The following is a 25,000-nucleotide window of genomic DNA, read 5'->3' as shown; positions in this document are numbered from 1 at the left end:
ATTTGCTTTTTTGTAGGTAGTGGTAATAGCATTTATTAACAGATTTTAGGGTGTATATATATATATATATATATATATATATATATATATATATATATATATATATATATATATATATATATATATATATATATATATATATATATATATATATATATGTATATATAGTCAACCTTGAAAACGGGATTAGGTCTAATCTAGTTAATAAGCCTATAAGAATTGACTTTAAAGTCTTTTAATATAATATACTTTCACCATGATGTAGATGTACAAAAACTTATTGAAAATGTTAACCAATTTAAGGAAAAAAATGATTATCACTACCTCTTTTAAATTCATGCTTGGATACTCAATCCATTTCTTTAAAAAAATGAAGCACTTAACTTTTTAAATTCTGATAAATCTAGTAGCTTATCTATAACATTACTTGCTCAGCGCCAATCTTGTCAAAAACACCCTTTATCCTATAGCTAAGACACCCGAGACCAAAATTGTAGTACATATTTTGTGTAACGTTGTTTTTAAGTAAACTTTATGGTTTTACAAACTTATAACTTTTGAAAAATAATTTAATAAAGTATATAGTAACTTTATCTTAAAATTCACTAAATTAATATTCTTTTTTTTTTAGGTGGAAAAATTACCGAACGGACTGCAAACCAGTATGCTGCAATTAGCTTAGGAAGCAGTCGGCAAGCTATCAAAGATTTGGCAGTTGCGGTTTTTAGAGGTAAAGTTTTATCAAATCATTCATTGGCAGGAGGTCGATATAATTTAGTCAAAGATAGCATATCTAAGCCAGCTTTAGTCTAAAGGTTCAGGACATATTAGGCATTGATATTATAATATTTTATTGGCAACACTATTTCCCCTTGTTTTGTATAATGAATATAGTATATAACTATTAATTAATTCATAATTTTGTTTTCAGACTTCTTAACTAAGCAATTTCCAAGGAAAAATTACTCTATGTTCAGAATAGCAAATACTGCAAAGTGTAATGATGAAAGCAAACTTTCAAAACGAAGCACCGATATTTAAAAAAAACTATTATTTATGAAGAACATTATGTTAATAATAACAGTTTATATAATTAAAAACAATAATTAACTTGCTGACTTAATATTCTTTTGTTCTTTTTTTTTGTGAATTTAATTTCTTGTTTTTTTAAAAATTAGGAACTAAGAGATAATGCCCAAGATTCACCAATACTATATACATACCTGTTTTAAACCATGTTATTCCTGTAGAGGATATTCATATTAAATATCCTTTAACAACTCCAAAGGACAATCCGATATAATTTCAAACAGGATTGAATAGGATTACTGTAGGGTAGATTAGGGTAATATGAGCACTTTAAGCGAAAATTGGAATATTTTCATAAATAGTTATGTAGGATCTAATATTTTTGCGAATAATCAATTTTTAGGGATCCCTACTCATGATTCACTTAGATATTTGGGCACCCGAAATTTTTTCTTAAAAACATAGAGGTTTTAAAAAAGTAGATGTTTTAAAAAAGTAGTAATATTAGCACTTTAAATAAGCTCATCAAAATAATATTAAGATAAAAAATACCAACCAGACAATTAGAACTAATTTTCGGAATATAATGGTTCGTTATTAACAAAAATTATCATTAAAAGATCAAATTTTAGGCCATTTTTTATTGAAATAATTACTTTGTTTTCCGCAAGAAAAAAAAAATTAGTTCGTTATTTTATCAATTTTATTAACTTAAACCTTTGAACAAAAAAAAGTTCAAACTTTTTGAATTTAAATTACAGAAAAATATTTATTATTGTTGAAATATTAAAATGCTTTAATATGTTTTGTTTTTATTCAAAAATCAATTAAAACTGCTGCAATATTAGAACTTTAAACTACGTAATTTTAATGAATAACACTGGGTAATTTGAGAATGCTCATATTACACAAAAATGGCATCTTTAAATAAAGTCAAAACTAAATGTTTCTATGCATTATTTTTCAAACAAAAATGGAAAGGATTTTTAGCTAACATATTTTTCTTTATAAAAAATTAAATTTCATTATTTTAGCACCAAAATTTCGCGTCACAGATTTATTCATGCGTGATGATATTATTTTAACATCACAAAAAATTTAATAGTGTTTTAATTAGATGATACCTGCTAATTACTGCATATAAATTTACGCTAATTATACCAATTTCTGTTATCACCACAAAAAGTCGATTCAAAAAATACGAAGCAACTTTAATTTCACTGCTTACATCTGAGAAATCTCATATTACCCTAATCTACCCTATATATAAAACTATAAGATTGTTCGTTCGATTTCTTATAGGACACTGAATGAACAATACCTTATAGTTTTATATGTTTAGGAATCCTATTTAATCTTGTTCAAAAATCTTATAGGAGTTTTTTATTCTATAAGACACCGAATGAACAATATACTCAAATAAATAGAATTTTTGTGCATATAAAATAATAAGATAATTTTCATTCGGTGTCTTATAGAATAAACTCCTATAAGGTTTTGGAACATGACTGAATAGGATTCCTATACGTCCATACCTATAGGACTTTTATATACGGTGTCTTATAGAGTAGGGCTCCTATAACATGATTGTATAAGAATCCTATCCTAAAGAAATTCATATAGGTTATATTTAATTGCGTTATCCTAAAGAAAATCCTGTTCCTGTTTCTTATAGGAATGTCTAAAATCCTTTTTAAAGGATATCCTATAAGACTTTTTGACTAGGGATGATACATTAAAAATAAATTTTCTATTTTAGTTAAAACTTTAAATAAACTTTTTTGCTCGGGTGTTAGTAATGGTGTTTAGAGTGCAAATAGTTTTTTGAGATCTTGTTTGTTAGCTTGCGCGTAGTTATATATTATACGTCTCAAGTCTCTATCATCTTCACGACATCTTTTCTTACATACAATACACCCAGTGACAAAAAAAAACAAAAACTCTTGTCTTACATTGATTTCCCACATGTGGAAAAAGCGTTTTTTTCCATTGGGAAACTAGACAAATAAAATCTTTCTTGGGAAGCATTAAATAGACCTTATGAGAATATTTTAATGGTGTATGACCAGAAGGGAATAAAATTTTAATTTTTTTTTATCATTTTCTTAAAATAAGTTTAAATACATTTATAGAATTAAAATTTCATCAAAATAATTTTTTAATATTTTAGTAGGGTGACCGCGTGAAATTCTTAACCTCTCGATTGAGTTGTTTAATTGCAATTGTTTAAATCGACTTAGGCAAAATAAAAAGATCTTAAACGTACCTTTAAGATATTCACATGATGATAATAAAGTTTTTTTGATCCTTTTAAATATTTGCCGACTGTGAATTTTACAGGGTGTACATAAACAAACTATTTTATATTCTTCAATATTTTACCAAAGAGTTTTTGGGGCTGCAATTTAACTTTTTCACAAACTTTCTTAGAAATCTCTTCACTTCACATAATTAAATACTTTTGAAACTCGACCTCTTTTCTTCGTAATGTTAGATAAAATTAGAGATAAATTGTTTTCCTGATTCTCGGAGTTAAATTTGTTTAAACTGTTGATCTGGATCAACTTTCGACGAAGAAGAGGATTGTTACTAATAATTAATCTTTGTCGATGTTCTCAACATAAAATTTGTACAAAAGTGATTTAAATATTAAAAAATGTTTCATTTTTTATTATCGATTAAGATTTATCACCGAAAAAAACTTTTATTAATTTTAGAAAAGTTTCGTTATCTAATTCTTTTATAAATAACATTTTTATCAACAAATAATCAGGGAATGTATTCAATATTACACCAGGTAGTATGCCACGTGGTCCTAAAATATTTCAAGACGCCACCACAAGCAAACAAAAAATATAAAAAATAAGTTAAATTTTAAATTAGAAATGTTTATTCATAAAAAATAAATAGAATAGCTTTTCCGGTTGTCCAGATAACGACTTTTAAAACATAAGAAGATCATCCATTATATTTAACTTTTATGGTCAGTTTTGGTGTTTACGTTGAATTTAATGCATACAAAGCTCTTTCTAGAAATTCGACAACCAATAGTTTTTTAAAATAATTTATTATCGGCTATGATTTATTACCGGCTTTCTTCTTTACAAATAAACTTGGATCAATTTGATCGATCGGAGTTTCTTTTGTGATAAAAAGTCTTTTAGCACGATCTTGAAGAGTTCCACCGCATTTCATTCCAAGAGCCTGAAGAGCAAACTTTAAACGATCTAATCCAACCTCCTCTAACTCTTCAGCCAAACTGTACTTGCTTAAATCGATTGGCTAAACAAAAATATATTTTACTCTAATCGCTGACCTAATTAGGTAATAACAGTTAACAGTTTAAAAATTACTTTTATTAATAAATAATTTAAACCTAGTGGATCAACTAAACAGAGCACCAACAGAGCATCAGCAAAAAAGAAAGAAAAAATTAAATAATTGCTAGAAAAAAAATTAAACTCTTGGATCAATCCACCAATTCAACAACTGCACTTCAATAATATAGTAACCAGACTAGTCTATGGATAGACTTACAACACAGACATAGACAATTCTGTATGTTGTAATGGACACAACAAATGTTTAATTTTTTGTCCTTGTTGTGTCTATCAAATTTTTGATGGTGTCCTAAGATTGCTCAGTTAAAAAATAATTTTCACTTCATAAGTCTACAAAGCATAATTTTTTGTCTATTTGGTGTCTATGATTTTGTCTAAATTTACTTGATTTCATAAAACCAGAAATCTTTCATTACCGCATTATTTGAAGATTGTTATGTAGTAAATTTTTAATATTAAAAAAATATTGAAATGACATCAAAACTCCAAATGACGATCATTGCCCATGATTAATTATTGTTTAAAACTTGCGTACATATTCATCAATAAAATGAAAGTAAAAAACATTTTTCTTTTTCACTATTGTTTTATTCACAAACCTAAATAAATTTTAACACCTATTGGAATCTTCTACTTACTAATCCACATTTTATAAAGGACAACTCCTTGATCACATATTTTTAAAATAATTTTATTGAAGGTGATAAAGATTTTAGTGACTAAGGAAAATTTTTTAAATGATAAACTTACCTTCAACTTTTTTGAAGTAATCCCAAACTGGAGAGGGCATTTTAAAAATAAATTTTCGCGCACATTCACTGAGAATTGAAAAACAACTGAACTGAGTAATTAATGAACTTTAATTGAGCACAAAATAGTCCATTTTGAGGTTTTTAAATAGACATTAACTTTTTAATCAACAGCACACGCTGGACAAAAAATTAAAAAATGAACTTCTGTTAGAAAAATTGTATTTTTAATTTTGTGCTCGTTTTCAGTTTTTGAAACGATGCTGCAGTGAAAATTTAATTACTCGTTATAAGTCCAAATTATATATTAAATAGATCTTCTATACCTCATTAAAAAATCGAGATTGTTCATTTAGTGTCAATTTTTAAAATGATTGTCTAGAAAGACAAACATTTTTTATAGACAATTCATTTTTGATAGTTGTAATTAAAATTGTTGCAATTAGTGCTTTGTCGAAGTCTATTTTTGTCCTTTTATAATAAGTCCATTAGAGATTGTCTGGTTGCTACAATAATAATAGTATAAAATAATAACCAACATTAGATAAATATACACGACAATTAAAAAAATTTTAATATACGGCATAATAAATATATACATGTTTAACAGCAGGCCAAATTTAAGAATTAAAAGGACTCTTTTTAGGATTTTAATTTAGGAATTTTAGACCAATTCAACATTTCAATTTTTATTGTAAACGCCAATATCCATCATTAAACAACGTGTAACAGAATTTAAAAGTGTTCGAAGATACGGTTTATTTGATATCTTACTAGGTTTTTAACCAAAGTTTTGCTATAAGTCCACAGTAAATTCATTCACTAAGAAGTCATTGAAGTCTTTTTATAATATATTTATCTCCGTATTTAACAGACAAAAGTAAGTGATTAAATTTCTTCAAGGGGACAAAAAATTTCTTACTCATAAACGTGTAGATATGATTACATTAGTTCATCTTGTAAATTCGATCAGAGTGGATGTTGAATTGATTAAAGTGGCTGTTAAACAAAATGCTTAATAAAATAAAATTATGATAAACTAAATAACCGTCAGAATAAAAACTTTGTTTGATTTTAGCCCGAAAAGGGCAAAGTCAAACAAAAGCTGTTCAAGTCTAACCACCTAATGATAAATCTCTATAACACCGTTTCAATTTCTATCAGTGATAACTACTTAACACGAATAAAAACATTTTAAAGTTTAAATTACTTTTTTGATTCGACACAAATTTTTTATCTATTAATACAATTTAATGGTATCAGAATATTGAGTAAATTTATCTTCATAATATTTACAATTTAAACTATTTATATTTGTACTATATTTACAATATTTACTTGTGCAATTTTTTTTCCAACTTATAGCAAATAATATTATCAAGATAAAATGTTATGTTAAATATTGCTCTGTTCTGACATCGAGTACTCTATTTGTAGAATACATTATTTGTAGAATACACTATTTGTAGAATACACTATTTGTAGAACACAACATTTTGTAGAATACACTATTTGAAGAATACACTATTTGTAGAATACACTATTTGTAGAATACACTATTTGTAGAATACACTATTTGTAGAATACACTATTTGTAGAATACACTATTTGTAGAATACACTATTTGTAGAATACACTATTTGTAGAATACACTATTTGTAGAATACACTATTTGTAGAATACACTATTTGTAGAATACACTATTTGTAGAATACACTATTTGTAGAATACACTATTTGTAGAATACACTATTTGTAGAATACACTATTTGTAGAACACACTATTTGTAGAATACACTATTTGAAGAATACACTATTTGTAGAATACACTATTTATAGAATACACTATTTGTAGAATACACTGTTTGTAGAATACACTATTTGTAGAATACACTATTTGTAGAATACACTATTTATAGAATACACTATTTGTAAAATACACTAAATCACTAAAACTCCTTTTTTTTTTGCTTTATAACTTTTCAACAAAAGTTTTACTATTGGTGAGACAAGAACGTGAGTTGTTAACTATTTTCTCTTTCATACACACAGGTATATATATATATATATATATATATATATATATATATATATATATATATATATATATATATATATATATAAATTAGTAAAAACACTTATCTCATTTTTGATTTCTTTTACACTGTGTTTCACCATTAGTAGGTTCATCAGGAAGAATGTCTAAACATAAAAAAAGTTTTCAAGTTATAGAAAAATTATTTCACAGGAAGTTGGGAATTGTTATAATTAATTATGTAATAACTGCAGTATTTTGCAACCAGGAAATTACATCAACTACATTAGATAATTAAAAAGTCATGAAAAGAATTTAGAATTAGGATAAATTTGGACTGGTCATTTGTTTTTATAATTTTTTAAAAGGAACTTATTTTCATGTCCGCATTTAGAAATCAATTCTGATTTTCCATTCAGTAAATTTTCTTGATCTAAATGAGTAATAATTTCAAATTTTTCTTGTAAACATAAAATACATTTTTTGGAAATGTTATTATTGGCAGGCGCAGTTTTTAGGATAGACCAGTTTAATTTAAAATTAATACTTTTTTCTTTTAGTTGCCATATATATTTAGACAGCATAGTCTCTTTTGAGTATTTTTTATGTTTGAAAGATTGTTTGTGATTGGCATAACGTTTTTTCCATTTGTCCTCGGTTAAGCCAATATAATGTTTATCAGGGTTGTTTTGCGAAAAAACAATGCATTTGACAGGAAACAATTGTATTTTCCGAGGAAACAATGCATTTTTAACAGAAGCACTATTAAAGTAAGCTGTACAAAAAATATTAAAAGAATAATAAAATTATTTTGCATTGATTAATAAAAATGAATTTCTAAAAGAAAAAAATACTGAAAATTGTAACTGAAAACAAAAACTTGACTACCCTATGAATGGCAAATGCTAATCAAAAAAAATTATTTACAAATGCATTGTTTCCTATTGTGTTGTATGTATTCTATGTTTACAAGAAAAATTTGAAATAATTATTCATTTAGATCAAGAAAATTTACTGAATGAAAAATCAGAAGTAGTTTCTAAATGCAGACATGAAAATAAGTTCCTTTAAAAAAATTATAAAAACAAATGACCAGTCCAAATTTATCCTAATTCTAAATTCTTTTCATGACTTTTTAATTATCTAATGTAGTTGATGTAACTTCCTGGTTGCAAAATACTGCAGTTATTACATAATTAATTATAACAATTCCCAACTTCCTGTGAAATAATTTTTCTATAATTTGAAAACTTTTTTTATGTTTAGACATTCTTCCTGATGAACCTACTGATGGTGAAACACAGTGTAGAAGAAATCAAAAATTAGATAAGTGTTTTTACTAATTTATTATTGCTCTGTTCTTTTAGAACATTGAACACTCTGTTTGTAGAATACACTAACATTTAATAATACAATTAGCAAAAAACACTATTTTTAACTAGTTGCTATGAAAGTATTTCGTAGCACTCTTTATAAAACTTATAAATTTATTATATTATATTTAATGTATTTGTTTTATCTATTAATTTATTACTATATTTGATTTTATTAAACATTTGCATTCACTTACTAATAAACTTGCTGGCACACTAATACCTTATGTAAATGTACAAGGATAAATAGAAAAAAATTATAAAATCATTAAAAAAAAAATAGAGTAAGAAGTAAAACCTCTATGATAAGATTTTGGTGAGATGAAACACGAAGACCTTCTGATGTTGATTCAGGTATTGCTTTTAGATTATTTTCAATTACTTTCGAAGATAGAGAATTTTTAATTACTTTTGGAGAAGATGTAGGCATTTCAAATCTGTCATTATTTTTCATAACTAAATTTTCATGGTTACTTTCACCTGAATGTTCTATATCACTTTCTACATTCTTAGAATATGAACGCACTTCTGAGCTTTCATCATTTTTTAAAATTAAATTCCCATTGCTGCATTCGCCTGAATGTTCCATACCACTTTCTACATTCTCAGAGTATGTAGGCACTTCAGAGGCTTCATCATTTCTCAAAGCTATATTTCCAGGGCTGCTTTCACCAGGGCTGCTTTCATCTGAATGTTCCATATCACTTTCTTCATCACTAACACCAATCCTAAACATAATAAATGTATAAAAACATTAAAACCAACTTAAATAATAAAATAAATAATTTCCATTTAAAAAATACCAAAGTTTCCTGAATTCGAATACCATATTACCAATATTTATAACTAGGGTTTTTCATTACTGTTTAACAGTAACAGTAAAACAGCTGTTTTTTGGTCAAAAATGAAAACCAGTAAACAGCTGTTTTTTCAGAACTGTTTTTACTGTTTTAAACGACTTTTTCATGTTTAAAAAATATTACGTATTGGTGATAAGTTAGTGTTTTTCCTTGTGTTTTTCAAAGAGAAGAAAGTAAAATCTTGGGTGTTTTTAAAAGTAACACATTTAACAGTACGTATTAAATCATTTTAATTTGATTTAAGAATACAATAACAATGCTTATATATTTCAGCAATGTCGTCAGTATGGGATTTTGCTACAAAACGAAAAAATCCAAAAACAAAATCTCTCGAAGGAGAGATTTTGTTTTTGGATCAAATATCCCTCAAAGAAATATCAAATATCCCTCAAAGAAATAGTTACAGATATGGCAACTGATGGTATTTCAATTAGAGCAATAACTAGAAACAATTATATTCGTCAATCTATATCACGAGATGGTTACAAACTTCCAGCTAATGAACGTGATGTCATGAAATTTATTATTGAAGATTTTAACAAGAAGAAAGCAAAAGTTGTTGAAATAATTAAGGAAAAACTTGCTAATGGAGCAAAATTCAGTATGTGCGTAGACGAATATACAAAACTCGCTGGAATTTAATTCCAACCATGTTGGACTCGATTATTAAGACTGAAATGGCAATTCAAGAGACTTTATTTGAGTTCAATGCGACACACATTTTGGATTCAATTGATTTTATTGCTCTTCGTAATCTTTATGATGCTATGGAACCGATAAAAATTGCAGTTCAACGTTTAAGTCAGGAAGATGCAACATTAGCAAGTGCTAAAATAATTTTGGAGTTTATGTTTAAAAAATTGTCAATGATCAACAGCAAAATCAGTGAAGAATTGTACAATAACTTGAAAATCCGTACTGATGAAAGATTGAACAAGGATGTTATGAATCTTTTAAAGAGTTTAAAAGATCCTTCAAACACTCCAACAAAAGCAACATTGTTATTTGCCGGTCGTCTTGCTTCTCGATTGTTTGGATTTGATGAAGAAACTGAAATAGATGAGTCGATACAATCCGAATCTGAAAATGTTAGTCTATCACTAAACGACAAATTAAAATTGCTTCTTCGTAAAGAACATACAACAACAACAACTGGATCAGATTTCAAATGGTTAAAATCGGAATTCACTCTTTATAAGCACACTGGACAACGTACAGAAAACCTTCAAAAATTATTCAAAGCACTTTTAAGTATTAAACCAACATCAACTGACGTTGAGTGTGTTTTTTCAGTTTGCACAAATTTTTGCACAAAAATTAGATCCCGTTTGTCCGACGAGTCACTTAAAGCTCTTGTCTTTTTAAAATTTTATTATAAAAAATGAATAAAAAATTGTAGTTTGTATTCGAATAGCTGAATAAATAGTTAAAGTTTTTCATCCTTTAATAAAATTCAAAAATTGTGTTTTTTAATAGCTTTATTTATTTAGTCTTCTTCAAGTAAAGCTTCTAAATTTATTTTTGTAAACGACATTGACAAATATAAGGACATTGACGTTTTTTGCTCCTTAACTTGTGTCATTATTTTAATTTCTTATAAAATTTTAAAAAACAGTAAAAACAGCTGTTAACAGCTGTTTTTTTTGAAATTGAAAAACAGTAACAGCTGTTTTTTCAAAACCACTGTTTTTGAAAAACCCTATTTATAACAGTAACATTGCTTACCACAAACAGCTCTTTTTGTTACTAGGAGCATCATCTTCTTCAGAGACATGATTTGTTCGTGACTTTATTTTTTTCTTCTTAGAAAGTGCTTGAGATTAAAAAATAAAATATATATATATAAAAGGATTTTCGCAAAGCAATCAAAAAAGGTATCAAAAAATTGACATATAAAACAGCATTTAAAAACAAAAATGAACTTCACACCACTTTGAAGAATAAACTAATTTGTGTTCCAGAAATCTCGAGTCTAGCAACAGACTTTTACAAAACCCTCAAATAGTGGACAAGGTAAACAACAACATTCAATATTTCTTTTTGTCTAAACACACACACAGATATATATATATATATATATATATATATATATATATATATATATATATATATATATATATATATATATATATATATATATATAGAGAGAGAGAGAGAGAGAGAGAGAGAGAGAGAGAGAGAGAAAACTTAACATGGCAACACTAACAGCTAGAGTATTTATTGAGTCAAAGACTCATTTTTTAAATTTTACTATGTACAACACTATAAGGGTAAAACATGACCCTTGACAAATGAGAACACTACATGGAGTAACAAGTTAGGAGCATTACTTTTTACAAAGACATGGTAGTACCAATATAACAAAAGTTTCATTCTGCTAACGAACATAACATTTAACAAATTTATTTCAGTTTACATTTAAAATTAAATTTGTGTTTTTTAATGCCAAGGCTGGCATTAAAGCAATTATGTAAAAATTATGATAAAAATTCCTTAAATCAATGCAAATATTTAGAAGTCATTATTATTAGTCATTCTTTGGGAGTTACCAGAATTTGGATTTTAATATTAACTTTAATTTTATATATAATGTAATATATAGTTTATATACATGTAAATCTCACCCCTGAAATTTCAAAATCCGTATACTCTGTAACAGCACTCCCAGTAATAGCATACACAGAGGTTGTTCATCTTCATTTAAACTAAACTTAATTGAAAAAATTGACACCAATTATTTCAATGATTACTTTAACAATATGACAAAAAGCTATAAAAATTTCTTTCAAATTATATCTTACTTGATTAATATAAAATAAATTCATATTAACTACACATTAACTTGTACTAAGGGCACACAACCCAATATAAAACTCAATTAGATTTTTGTTTCATTACAGGTGTACATGATATGAATTTTACATAACCATTACCATGGACACAATTTTATATGCAACTAACAAATAACTCATATTTATAGCTCCTCCTACTTACTGAAAAATAGATCATGGGCCATGACGTGCAATTAAGTTGTGCATGCATGTGTGAACTATTTACTTTGATTTTAAATGTCCAATTTTTCACCAAACACAGGTGAAAAATTGGACAAATTGGAAAAATAAACTTTTGAAGCCCCAATTTTGAAAAAAGTTTCTTTAAAAACTAAACAAAATATAGCAAAAACATTTGCTAAAAACTAAATCTTTTTTGAACTAAAAAGCGGAAAATAAACTTTTTAATTTAAATTTAATAGTTCAGTAAACAAAAGATTGACAGGTCTGCACAACATTTTGAAACAGATCTGTCAATCTTTAGTTTACTGAACTATTAAATTTAAATTAAAAAGTTTATTTTCCACTTTTTAGTATAAAAAAGATTATACATTTTAGTAAATGTTTTAGTTATATTTAATTTTTTACTTTGTAGTCTTTACAATGAGTTATGGTACTTAACGATTCAAATTATTGCTATGTAACATTAAACAGTCACAGAAAAAAGATGAGACTTAATTGAATGACGAGTTACATAACAATAAATTTTAGTTGATTGCACAAGAGACACTAGCTCTTTAGAGCAGTGCCCATTATAGTATTTCTAGAAAAGAGAAAGAGAAGCAACATTACGACGATGTGATAATGGTTGGAGGTTGGCTGCAAGAGCAGGTCCAACTATGTTTACAATGCGTTTTTGCACCTTGTCTAAAGATGTATATGCACCTTGTATAGAGATGTGACGCGTTTTTTTGGTTCTTGTTTTTTTGTTTTTTTTGATAGTTTTTTTGGAAAAAAAACGCAGGGGTCCGTTTTTTTTGGTTTTTTTGGGAAATATTTAAAAATTCATCATTTAAGCTACTAAATTTAACTTTAATGGCAATATTATTAAACACATTTCAATTTCAGATTTATATAGGAAAACAAAGGTTGAATTTGACTAAAATTCTTTTTCTTTTGGTATGTTTAAAGGTAATTGTTAATGTTTAGGTTAACACGGTTATAGCAGTCCTGTATAAAAAATTATTAGTTAACTTTATCTTCCTCTATTTAATTTTTATTGACTTTATTGTTATATATTGACACAATAAACACTTTTTATCTAAATTTATTATACTTAAAAACATTTACTTAATTTTGTTTAATATTTGATATATATATATATATATATATATATATATATATATATATATATATATATATATATATAAATATATATATATATATATATATATATATATATATATATATATATATATATATATATATTATTATTATTATTATTATTAATTTACTGTACTTATAAGGTTTTGAGTTGCAAATAAAAAGTTATAGGCAGATTTAAAAGCTCTTTTTAATAATCAATTATGTTCTCTATTTAATTATATTTAAATTTTAGATAGTTTGCATAACATAGTAAATTTTAGTTTTAAAAATGAGTAAAGCAGGCCATACAAGAGGGAGAAATAAAACCCTAGTAGCCAATTTATTTATATCCATGAAACAAATTAGCAAAATGGAAAGAGTTAAATGTTTCTTTTGCTTTAACATTATGTCTAAAAACGGAACTCAAATGACTAAGCATATTGAAAAATGTTGAAAATGTCCTAAAGAAATAAAAAGTCTATATGCAAATAAATTAGTTCATAGTCAAAAACAGCAAGACTCTTCTGGAGATGCTGAACCAAAATCGAAAAATCCACTATCTGATTCTTTTGGAACATCCTCTTCTGAATCAATTTGTAGAAGTAAAACACCAAGTTCCGTGTTTGACAGCATGACAAAAACTGAAAAGGTGTGTTTTGTATTTTTAAATTTTAAGATTTAATTGAAGAATTAACTGATATGGCAACTAGCTTATTAAAAGTTCATGATGCATAGATTTAAGATTTGTTTCATGATTGGCTGATGTACCAATATTCTTTTGCAGGAACTGATTGATACACACCTAGCCAGAGCAATATATGCTAGTGGATCGTCACTCCACATAAAATAGAAAATGATTTACTTAACAGACTGGTAGACTTTTAAAATATGCATATTATTTTATAAATAATTTTGATATTAAATTTATAACAATTAACACTGAAAACCATTTCAATAAGCAGAAATAAAATATCAGTAAATAGGTTTATAATACTTATATAGTACAGTATATAATATATTCTAAACTGTATTGTTGGAACATTAAGCCATTCTGGTGAATATATGGCAAATAAAATAAAGAAAGTTTTAGAAGAAATTAATCCTAATAAAGTTTTGGGCATTGCAAATATGAAAAATGCATGGACTCGTCTGAAAGATTGTTATCCCCATCTTCATTGCTATGGATGCATTTCACATGGTTTAAATTTACTGTTCACAGATTTTTTTAAATTGACAACTTTAAGTGTTTTGATGTCAAAAGTAACTGATATTGTTAAAGAGATAAAAAATTCTGATTTATCTGTTGCAGCATTTAGAGATATACAAAAAAAATCAGCTGGTGTAGTAACATGCATTTCCTTGAAACTACCTGTGCGAACTAGGTAATACAACTAAAAGTATAAATATAATGTATATTACAAAAAAAATTGAACTATGTAACTAATTTTATTATACAATCATAAAAATAAATTTAATAAATTACTTTACTCTAAAAACTTAACAGTTAGCCCATTCTCAAAAAAGGAAGAAGAAGAAGCCAAAAAAATCTTCAAGAAAAGAAAAGATTTTTGTTTAACAGAAATTCACTTGGCTGCCAATATACTAGATCCCAAATTTCAAGGCAGAGTCTTGACTGGAGAACAAAAGGTATTTACATAATTCATATATGATTCTTAAAACCAAGTTTTACTTTTAATGCCTAAGGCTAAAATGGCTTGGGCATTAAAAGTAAAATTTTGGAAAAATTTTGAATAATATTAAATACTATTTTCAAATTTGAAAATACTATTTAAATTAATAAAGTAATTGTAAAATTATTGAAAGAAAAATCTTTTTATAGATTGATGCATGTGAGGCAATACACAACATTGCTGCAAGTATGCCTGAAGTAAACAAAGAAATTATGATGTTTGACTTGGCTAATTACCAATCAAATGGTGGTATTTTTTCAAAACCTTTTATTTGGACTGCAGGTAGAAAACTCAACCCATAAATTGGTGGAAAGAGTTGTTCCTTTACTGAACTATTAAAAGTTTGTCTAGAATTCTTCAGCTACCAGCTTCAAGTGCAGTATGTGAGAGAAGTTTTAGCACTTATTCTAACATTCATAGTGCAAAAAGAAATCACTTAATGACTGAAAGGGCTGGAAAACTAGTTTTCAGTTCACAAAATTTAAAACTTGAAAATGTTGAAAACACCAGTTATGAAAATGGTACAAGCTTAACTACTCCTCAAATTAATAATGGAAGTGTGAATAAAGTCCCAAGCACTTCAATGCCTTGGTCAGAGTCTGAAGCAGTTAATATAGAAAGTGACAGTGACTTTGTTTATGAATCATTAGATGAAGGTAGTCTAGGGCAGGAAGACTTTAACTCAGAAAGCACACCTAATTAGAATATCTTATAGTTTAAATACATGTTAAAATTACTAAATTATTGAATTTTTTTGCTTAAATATTTATCCTTTTTTTAATTGAGTATATACTACACTACACAGTGCTACACTACTTAGCACTAAATTAATAACGAATTAAAACTAATAAAACATTATTATTCAAAAATATTAGAATATGTAAATTAAATAAAGTTAAGGTTTTTTTTATAAGGGGTTACTGGCAATATAATTCAAAATATGTAACAAACAATGTAAAACTAAACTATTACATAATAAATATTAGGGTTGTCTATTTTTTTAAAGATTTGAAGTCTGATATAAAATAAGCATCATATTGTATATTAGTATATTTAAATTATGAAAAATGGTTATTTTGTCATGGACAAGTATAGTTTCTGTATATAATGAGTGTAATATTTAGGATGTACAGCAATATTTAAGAAGTAAAACATGACAAATAAACATTCTCATACAATATATCTAGATTTATAACTAACTTAATACTAAACCGCCTAATAAATACACTTAATAAATAGCTCTTTAAATTTTTTATTAAAACATTAACTTTAAATTGGTATTTATACATTATATTTGTGATTATAATGATCATATACTATAAATAGACAGAATAAAACAAAAACTCTTCCAAATTATTTACCAAGAAAAATAAAAAACTTGTTTAAAAAGTCAAAAAAACCAAAAAAACATCAAAAAACACCAAAAAAACACGTTTTTTTTACCCAAAACAACGCAAGAGGAAAAAAACGCGTTTTTTTGCAACTCTAGGCTTGTATCACGATGATGGTTTAATAATAATGCAAAAAAAATCAGGGCCTCAACTTGACAAAATCAGAAAAAATACAAAAAATTTTAAAAACATTGGCTTCCAAATTGAAATTTTATTGAAACATTAATTTAAAAATTGAGAATTTTCTTTTAACCTCTCGGAAAATTCTTATAGGCCTAATAAAAAACCTAATGATGAATTATCGTATATTGATATAAATTCAAATCATCCCCCTCAAATCTTAAAACAAATTCCTATTTCAATTAACAATAGACTAAAACAAAACTCTTCTAATGAAAATATTTTTAAATCTTCCAAACGCGTGTATTAAGATGCTTTTAAAAAAAGCGGATTTAACAATTTCGAGCTAAAATTTGAAACAAAAATTTCAAAAAAGCGAAATAGAAACAGAAATATAATTTGGTTCAACACTCCGTACAGCAAAAATGTTTCAACAAATATTGGAAAAGCGTTTTTAAAATTAGTTGACATACATTTTCCTCCCTCTAATAAATTGCACAAAATTTTTAACAGAAACACTATTAAGGTAAGCTATAGCTGTACAAAAAATATTGAAAGAATTATAAAAAGCCATAATTTTGTATTGATTAATAAAAATGAATTTCTCAAAGAAAAAGTACTGAAAATTGTAATTGCAAGCAAAAACTTGACTGCCCTATGAATGTCAAATGCTTATCAAAAAATATTATTTACAAATGCATTGTTTCCTCGCAAAACAACCCTGATAAACAATATATTGACTTAACCGAGGGCAAATGGAAAAAACGTTCTGCCAAACACAAACAATCTTTTAAACATAAAAAATACTCAAAAGAGACTATGCTATCAAAATATATTTGGCTACTGAAAAAAAAAATATCAATTTTAAATTAAACTGGTCTATTCTAAAAACTACGCCTGCTTATAATAACATTTCCAAAAAATGTATACTATGTCTACAAGAAAAATGTGAAATTATTACTCATTTATATCAAGAAAATTTACTGAATAAAAAATCTGAATTAATTTCTAAATGCAGACATGAAAATAAGTTTCTTTTAAAAAATTATAAAAACAAATGACCAGTCTAAAATTATCCTGATAAAAAGAATTCTTTTCATGATTTTTTAATTATCTAAATGTAAAAATTATTTCACAGGAAGTTGAAAATTGTTATAATTAATTATGTAATAACTGTAGTATTTTGCAACCAGGAAGTTGCAAAATACTACAGTTGTAACTTCCTGGTTGCAAAATACTACAGTTATTACATAATTAATTATAACAATTTTCAGCTTCCTGTGAAATAATTTTTTTATGATTTGAACTTTTTGATGTTTAGACATTCTTCCTGATGAACCTACTGATGGAGAAACACGCTGTTAAAGAAAGAAAGAAAGACAACTAAAAATTAGATAAGTGTTTTTACTAATTTATATATATATATATATATATATATATATATATATATATATATATATATATATATATATATATATATATATATATATAATATATATATATATATATATATATATATATATATATATATATATATATATATATATATATATATATTATATATATATATATATATATTATATATATATATATATATATATATTATATATATATATATATATATATATATATATATATATATATTATATATTATATATTATATATATATATTATATATATATATATATATATATATATTATATATATATGAAATATTATATATATATATATATATATATATTTATATATATAAATATAGATGATAGCTCACATGAGCAGCAACCGTTATAATATTTGTAGAAAAGAGAAAGAGATGCAACCTTTCAACAGTGGAATATGAAACGGGATTTCATACATAGACAAGTAAAAGATTAACAGAGGAAGAGAATGGAATCTGGAATAAGAAAATGGCAAGCGCAATAAAAAAGGAAATCTTATCACTTTAATAATTTTTGAAATGGATTATATATATGGTTTCCAAGATAGGTCTGTGGTGAACCTGAGAGGACATAAAGTAGAAAATATATATAACTGTAATATATATAAGCAATAAATAACTGAGTTAATTATTGCAAACAATTTGTTGATGGAACAATTTGTTGGCATAAAAATTTGTTGATTAAAGACTCAAAGACCTTGCTAATAATAGAGATACTGGTTGGATGAATAGTTGGAGGGTAAGAATGTTTTCCAGAATTTTTTAAAAATTAAAATCATAAATGCCATTTTTTAGCAAGCAGGAAAACAAGATTCACTAAAACACTAATTAAATGTTTTAAAGTGAATTGAAGATAGTTCTGGAGAACACTTTTATGGGATTATGATAGGAATGTTGTTTAGACCACAAGACGTAGAAGAGTTTAATAGAAAAATGACTTTAACAATGCAAGCCAGAGTGATTTGAATGTCTAACAATGGATTAATCCATTTCTTTGAAATGATATAAAAATAATGTGACCATTAGATTCAAGAGTTGAATTAGGAAAAGTTCTATGTTAAAAGTTTTGTCAAAAAATGTTTACCTATCCTTGAGAGAGGTAATATGATCAGATCTATGCATCAGAGACGGAATGTTAGACTTAGCTTTGTTAATGACACTTTTGAAGGTTTTCCTAAAGTCTTTAGAATCTAACTAACAAATTAAAGAGTGAAAGTAAGTGATTAGTGTGGTCTGAAAAATCACAAAGTTGTGATTTTCCCTGTCTAAGTAAAGACATTGACTAGCAGAGTCAGTGGTGCTAGAGCCAAGATATTCAGTGTATATTTCAGTACACCTCTACTTTTGATGATCCTATATAAATGTCAACTCAGTATGTCTTTCATATAAATGTCAACTCAGTATGTCTTCCATATTCGATCCCCGAGTTCAATCCCCACCACATCCCTGGTAGTACTGTGCTCAACTTATTTCTCCGTGCAGCGACCTTGTTTGTCAAGGTTTGTGTTGCGGAGTTATAGAGTTGAGAGAGGGTTATAACCATAATTAAGTAGCCTCCTCATCTGTAGTGGCTTTCTGAGCCTTGGGGAGGAATTAAAAAATATATATATATAAAGTCTACTCAAATTAGAAAATTTAGATTATTTTATAATATCTTGAAAGATATTATAAAATAAATAAAATCTTGTTAATTATATATATAGAATTATATAAAGCCATATAGAAGTTTAGTTACCAATAACTGTAAAAAATAACAGTTTAAATTTCAAAAATATTACACACCGTTAGAAAATAAAGTTTTCTTGAACTTTGCTAAGATTTTTCCTTGGTAATGCAAAATCTATTTCATTGATGATTTCTAATATTTATTATCATTTACCTTGTCCAAAAAAAATCAATCACCCCCTGCCATCTATGTTATAATATTTTTTACAAAATAATATAATAGACAATAATTACCAGCTTTAAAAGCTTCATCAACATTGCTTGCATTATCTTGAAGCTGAGTTGTGTAGCCTTGGTCAACATAGTTGTAGACAGGGTTTAATAAACGCTTTAACTTCTCTTCGCGAGCTTTTGCTCGTTCATTTTCTTTGTCTTGTTTTTTTTTCAACCATTCTCCTATTCTTAAAATGAAAAATTTTTTTAGTGTTGATATACCTTTATTAGTTTTCTAAACATTAAAAGAATAACACTTATCAATTTAATAGCGTAGTATTTAAATAGAACAAATTAGCTATGCACTTGTTGCAAGAATGTTACAAAATCAGATAGATACCATATCTTAGAAAAAGATAAAATAGCTTTTGATTTCCTAAGTGAAACCTGTTGGACTGCACGCAATAAGTTAAAGTTTACAATAAGACACGTTTGCTTAGTGTCCAAAGACTATAATCTATTTTTACAACCTTCATTAACATGCCACACCAAAAAAAGAAAAAGAAAAACAGAAGCATTTGGGCTGGTTAACACAAGTGGCACTTGCATTTTCACATTATAACAATAATGTTGTTGGCTGTGTTTAAAGTGATCTGCCTCACTGTGCTAGCACTACAAAGCTTCTACAAAAGCACTACAAAGAAAAGAAACAAGTTTCAGCAACATTGCAACTGATGCCACATAAGTTTTAGCAACATTGTAACTATCAGTAGTCAATTTACTAACAGTCAGTATTTTACTCATACTTTCAATAAAATTAGAGCCTAATAAATAACTGTTTTGTCACCATTAACTTGCCATCTAAAAATACATCAAGTTTAACTTTGAGTAAATGTTATAACATGTTAAAAGTTTTTAAAAGCAAACTGAAAAATATTTTTTTGTTAATGGAATTTTAGCAGTGTGCTGATAATAACTTTTGACTTTTGATCCCAAAACTACTGAAAACAATGAGGCAATTATCTAGTTTTAAAAACAAAAGCTTAAAACAACTCTAATCGCATTAAGACAGAGCAAACAGCAACAACAAAAAATATGAGCATTACACATTAAAGCTACAGATATCTCAGTAACAAAAACTTGAAGGTTTTAAAGTTATGTTATTTACTATTTACTGAGAATCGCAGTCTCAAAATCATGTGCACAGTGGGCCAAACAGCTGTTTTTATGGACATTGGTTCATAACTTTTGAACACAAAGTGCTATGGGATTGATTAAAAACTTTTTGGAAAGGTTTTTATGTGTAAATTTTGGAAAAACTAAAAAATTATTTTGCTGCAGGATATTTAGGTCATAATTTAAAAGAACAAAATATTGAAAATTTCAAAAAATTTGCTTTTTATAGGTTATAACAAAATTACATTTAAATATTTATAAATATGTATGTATATTTTGTAATACAAAGATAATATAGGTACATCAATGGCAAAAATAATAAAATTATCAAAAGAAGTACTAAAATACATAATTTATTCATGTTAGCATTTTAAAATATGTCATGTTTAAAATGCTATTAGAGACATTTTGTTTCTGAAAATATTTATCAGAATATCCTCATTCATACCAAAATTATGCTTTTAAATTAATTTTTTTTTAATGAACTGGAAATTTATTTGTCTTTCAATAACAACTAAATTAAATTTATTTTGGTAACATTCATTTTTGAGCAATGTCCACTGTTTGGCCCACTGTGATGCCATTATTACCAGATAAACAATTTTAAGAAATGTACTTTTATGTGCATACTTAGCTATTATTTTTATACTTTAGTTTTTATTTCTTTTTAATTTTTATTTAAACACTGTACAATAAATCTACAAAGAAACCCATATCGTTATTTATTCAATCATTTTAAACTTACAACAGATTGGTTATTATGTTTTGAGAAGTGTTATGCTACTTTTTAAACAAAGATTTAAAAAATTTTCTAGAGTATTTATAATTTTATGGTATTGTGGAGGTGTGATGTATAAAATAAGTTGAAAATAAATAAAACTCACTGCTTTTCATTATTAACATCTCTCATCCTTCGACCACTGAGATCTCGACATGCTTCATGATTTGTAGTTTTTTCGATTCGCGCTCCAATTGCTCTTAACATAGATCCAAATCCACCCTTACCACCAGGTACACGAATATAAGCATTCACATAGGAATCACAAATAATTTCATCATTAAAATTCAGAACTTTTCCATTGGACACCAAATAAAAGTTACTAGTGGGTATACCCTATTAAAAACAAAATTTTTTTACAGAATAGTTTTTACATTAGGTCATGTTGAGGACCAAAACTATTCAAGAACAAGTTGCTATAATTAACAAGATTTTAACTATAGCAACATTTTCTGAAAAAAATTTTGGTTGCCTGGCTATACTAAGTGCCTCACAGAAAGCCATTTACTTTGTGAATGTGTTCTAGATACCATTAATTTAATTATTAATCTATCTCTGCATTAACCAGTTTCAGCTTAATCAGCAATTTACTTCACTTATAAATTGACAAGAAATAAATCTCAATAAATATAATTTAAAACTAAATTTTTCCTGAAAGATAAAAATAGTCATTTTAAATAGATAAACAAAATTCTAACAAATAAATAGCTGTTGGTAAATAGGACCCTAAACCAAAGTAAATAAAAGATTTTTCATGTTTAGATCATGTATCTAAAAGGTTAAAAATATCTAAATTCACAACCTAAACATTACAAGTGTGGGTCTTAGTAAACTAAAAAAACTCTTACCTAATGCAGTTACAATTCTTAGTCTAAATTTGATTTTTCCCAACCACTCCCTGGTATATGGCACAGCAACCATGTTTGCCAAAGTTCCTGTTTCGAAGTTAAAGAGTGAAGAGAGGGTTGTAAGCACAACAAAGTCTCTAAATCTCGACTGTACTTGAGGAGATGAATAACATCTCCTCAAGTACAGTCTCCTCGACTGTACTTGAGGAGATGAATAACGTAAAAAATAATAAAAGTAAAACCAGTCAAAAAAAGGTTTAAACAAAAGTTGATTTTTTGATGCAAAAGTTTGTTGTACAAACTAAAAACTTTTTTTCAAACTTCATTTTGATTAATATTAGAAAAACTTGATTAAATGCAACTCACCACCAATGACTCATTAATGTTATAACACAAAGTTAAATTTTACTATTTTCTTTAGAGAACCAAAACCCCATTAGCAAGCTTTAGACAACCAAAACCCCATTAGCAAGCTTTTCTACAACTGTAAAAACTTTTTTAAAAGTTCTTTTTAAATTATAGGGTATGTATGAGAGTATTTGAAAGTAAACCTAAACATAAATAATAAATACAAGTCTGAATCAATGATTATTTGTGATAACTCCATAGGACAATATTCTAAAAGCCTGTGGCTGTCAGAACTACGTTATTTTATTAAGGCTGAAAATCTCTCAGTGCATGCTTCCTACACAAATAGGAATGATGGTCAACTCCATACTTCAGATCATGGTGGCTTTGGCTGGCAACAAGTACTGAAGGCACTTAAAATACAGGCTAAACTCAGAGTAGTTTTAGAAATCATGCCACCCATTGCCAAACACTTACATGGTAGTAACCCTTGCAAGATACCTTTAAACCCCAAAAAATTGTAACTGTACTTATTTTATGGTATAAAATTGGAAATTTATACAGGTTACTTAGGTAACTATTAGAAGATGTTTACCTATTAGCCAGACATTTTCTACAGTTTTAACTCTCAGCCAGACAATCATATATGCTAACAATAATGTTAGTTTTTTTATCTAAAAATTTTAGAGCAAAACTTTAGTTACATAACTTAACTGAGAATAGCCGCTGTTTGATTGCATAAATAATAAAGTACAAGTTTCTATTAGCATTTAATAACAGTTAGAATCTAAGATAAAAATTGTAATAAAAATGAATTTAAAAGGTGGTTTTAATAGCTAATTTTTTCAAAATAAAAAAAAATAATTGTAACAACCGTAATAAATGTAAACAATTGTAACAACCGTAATAATAGTAAACAATTGTAACAACCGTAATAATTGTAAACAATTGTAACAACCGTAATAATTGTAAACAATTGTAACAACCGTAATAATTGTAATCAATTGTAACAATCGTAATAATTGTAATCAATTGTAACAACCGTAATAATTGTAAACAATTGTAACAACCGTAATAATAGTAAACAATTGTAACAACCGTAATAATAGTAAACAATTGTAACAACCGTAATAATTGTAAACAATTGTAACAACCGTAATAATAGTAAACAATTGTAACAACCGTAATAATTGTAATCAATTGTAACAACCGTAATAATAGTAAACAATTGTAACAACTGTAAAAATTGGAAACAATTGTAACAACCATAATAATTGTAAAGGAAATCGCTTTAAAAAATTTAAGGTATAAAACAAAACAAAAAGTTTTGAAACTCAAGATTAATAGACTGTTTGTCCAAACTTTAAGTCAATGTATGAATATTCATTGCGCCAATTTTTATTTAATACAGTTGATGTATGTCACTATAAATATCTTTAAAGTAGATCAATTAATAATACAAAATTATATATAAAGCATTAACTTAAATTATTAATAAAAAGTTTTTTGCAACCGCAAAGATAAAAACCACAATAAAGTAACTTCAACTCCTCTCAGTCTTAGAAAGGTGAAAAATATTTATATAAAAAAAAACAACAACCTGAGAATGAATGGAAAAAATATTATGCCAACCACAAACAATCTTTTCCAGCTTGTTGATTTTTTTTTTCAAAAGATATTTGGTCTGATTAAAGTGTTTATCTTTGATAATTTGATTCAATAAAAATAAGTATTGTTAATGTTAAATTATATTTTATTGTTTAAGATTTTCATTTTTTAATATGACAGATATAATAAAACTATTTTTTTT

General features: G+C 26.3%; 1 protein-coding gene across 1 annotated transcript in view; it reads right to left on the bottom strand.

The window, feature by feature from the left end:
* Positions 1-3,896: 3,896 nt before the first annotated feature.
* Positions 3,897-25,000, bottom strand: part of LOC100199516 (UBL fusion protein SDE2) — a 26,714-nt gene continuing 5,610 nt past the window's right edge. Inside the window, exons 3-7 of the mRNA XM_065804815.1 lie at positions 22,101-22,330; positions 20,122-20,288; positions 11,112-11,199; positions 8,825-9,254; positions 3,897-4,311 (exon numbers count right to left, since the gene is read on the bottom strand). Coding sequence (XP_065660887.1) covers positions 4,105-4,311; positions 8,825-9,254; positions 11,112-11,199; positions 20,122-20,288; positions 22,101-22,330 — 1,122 coding nt within the window. The 3' untranslated portion in view covers positions 3,897-4,104. The remainder of the gene's footprint in view (positions 4,312-8,824; positions 9,255-11,111; positions 11,200-20,121; positions 20,289-22,100; positions 22,331-25,000) is intronic.

The sequence above is a fragment of the Hydra vulgaris genome, chromosome 09 (assembly GCF_038396675.1).
Source record: "Hydra vulgaris chromosome 09, alternate assembly HydraT2T_AEP".
Lineage (NCBI taxonomy): Eukaryota > Metazoa > Cnidaria > Hydrozoa > Anthoathecata > Hydridae > Hydra > Hydra vulgaris.
The sequence above is the reverse complement of the archived record's forward strand: the minus strand, read 5'-3'. Positions and strand labels throughout refer to the sequence as shown.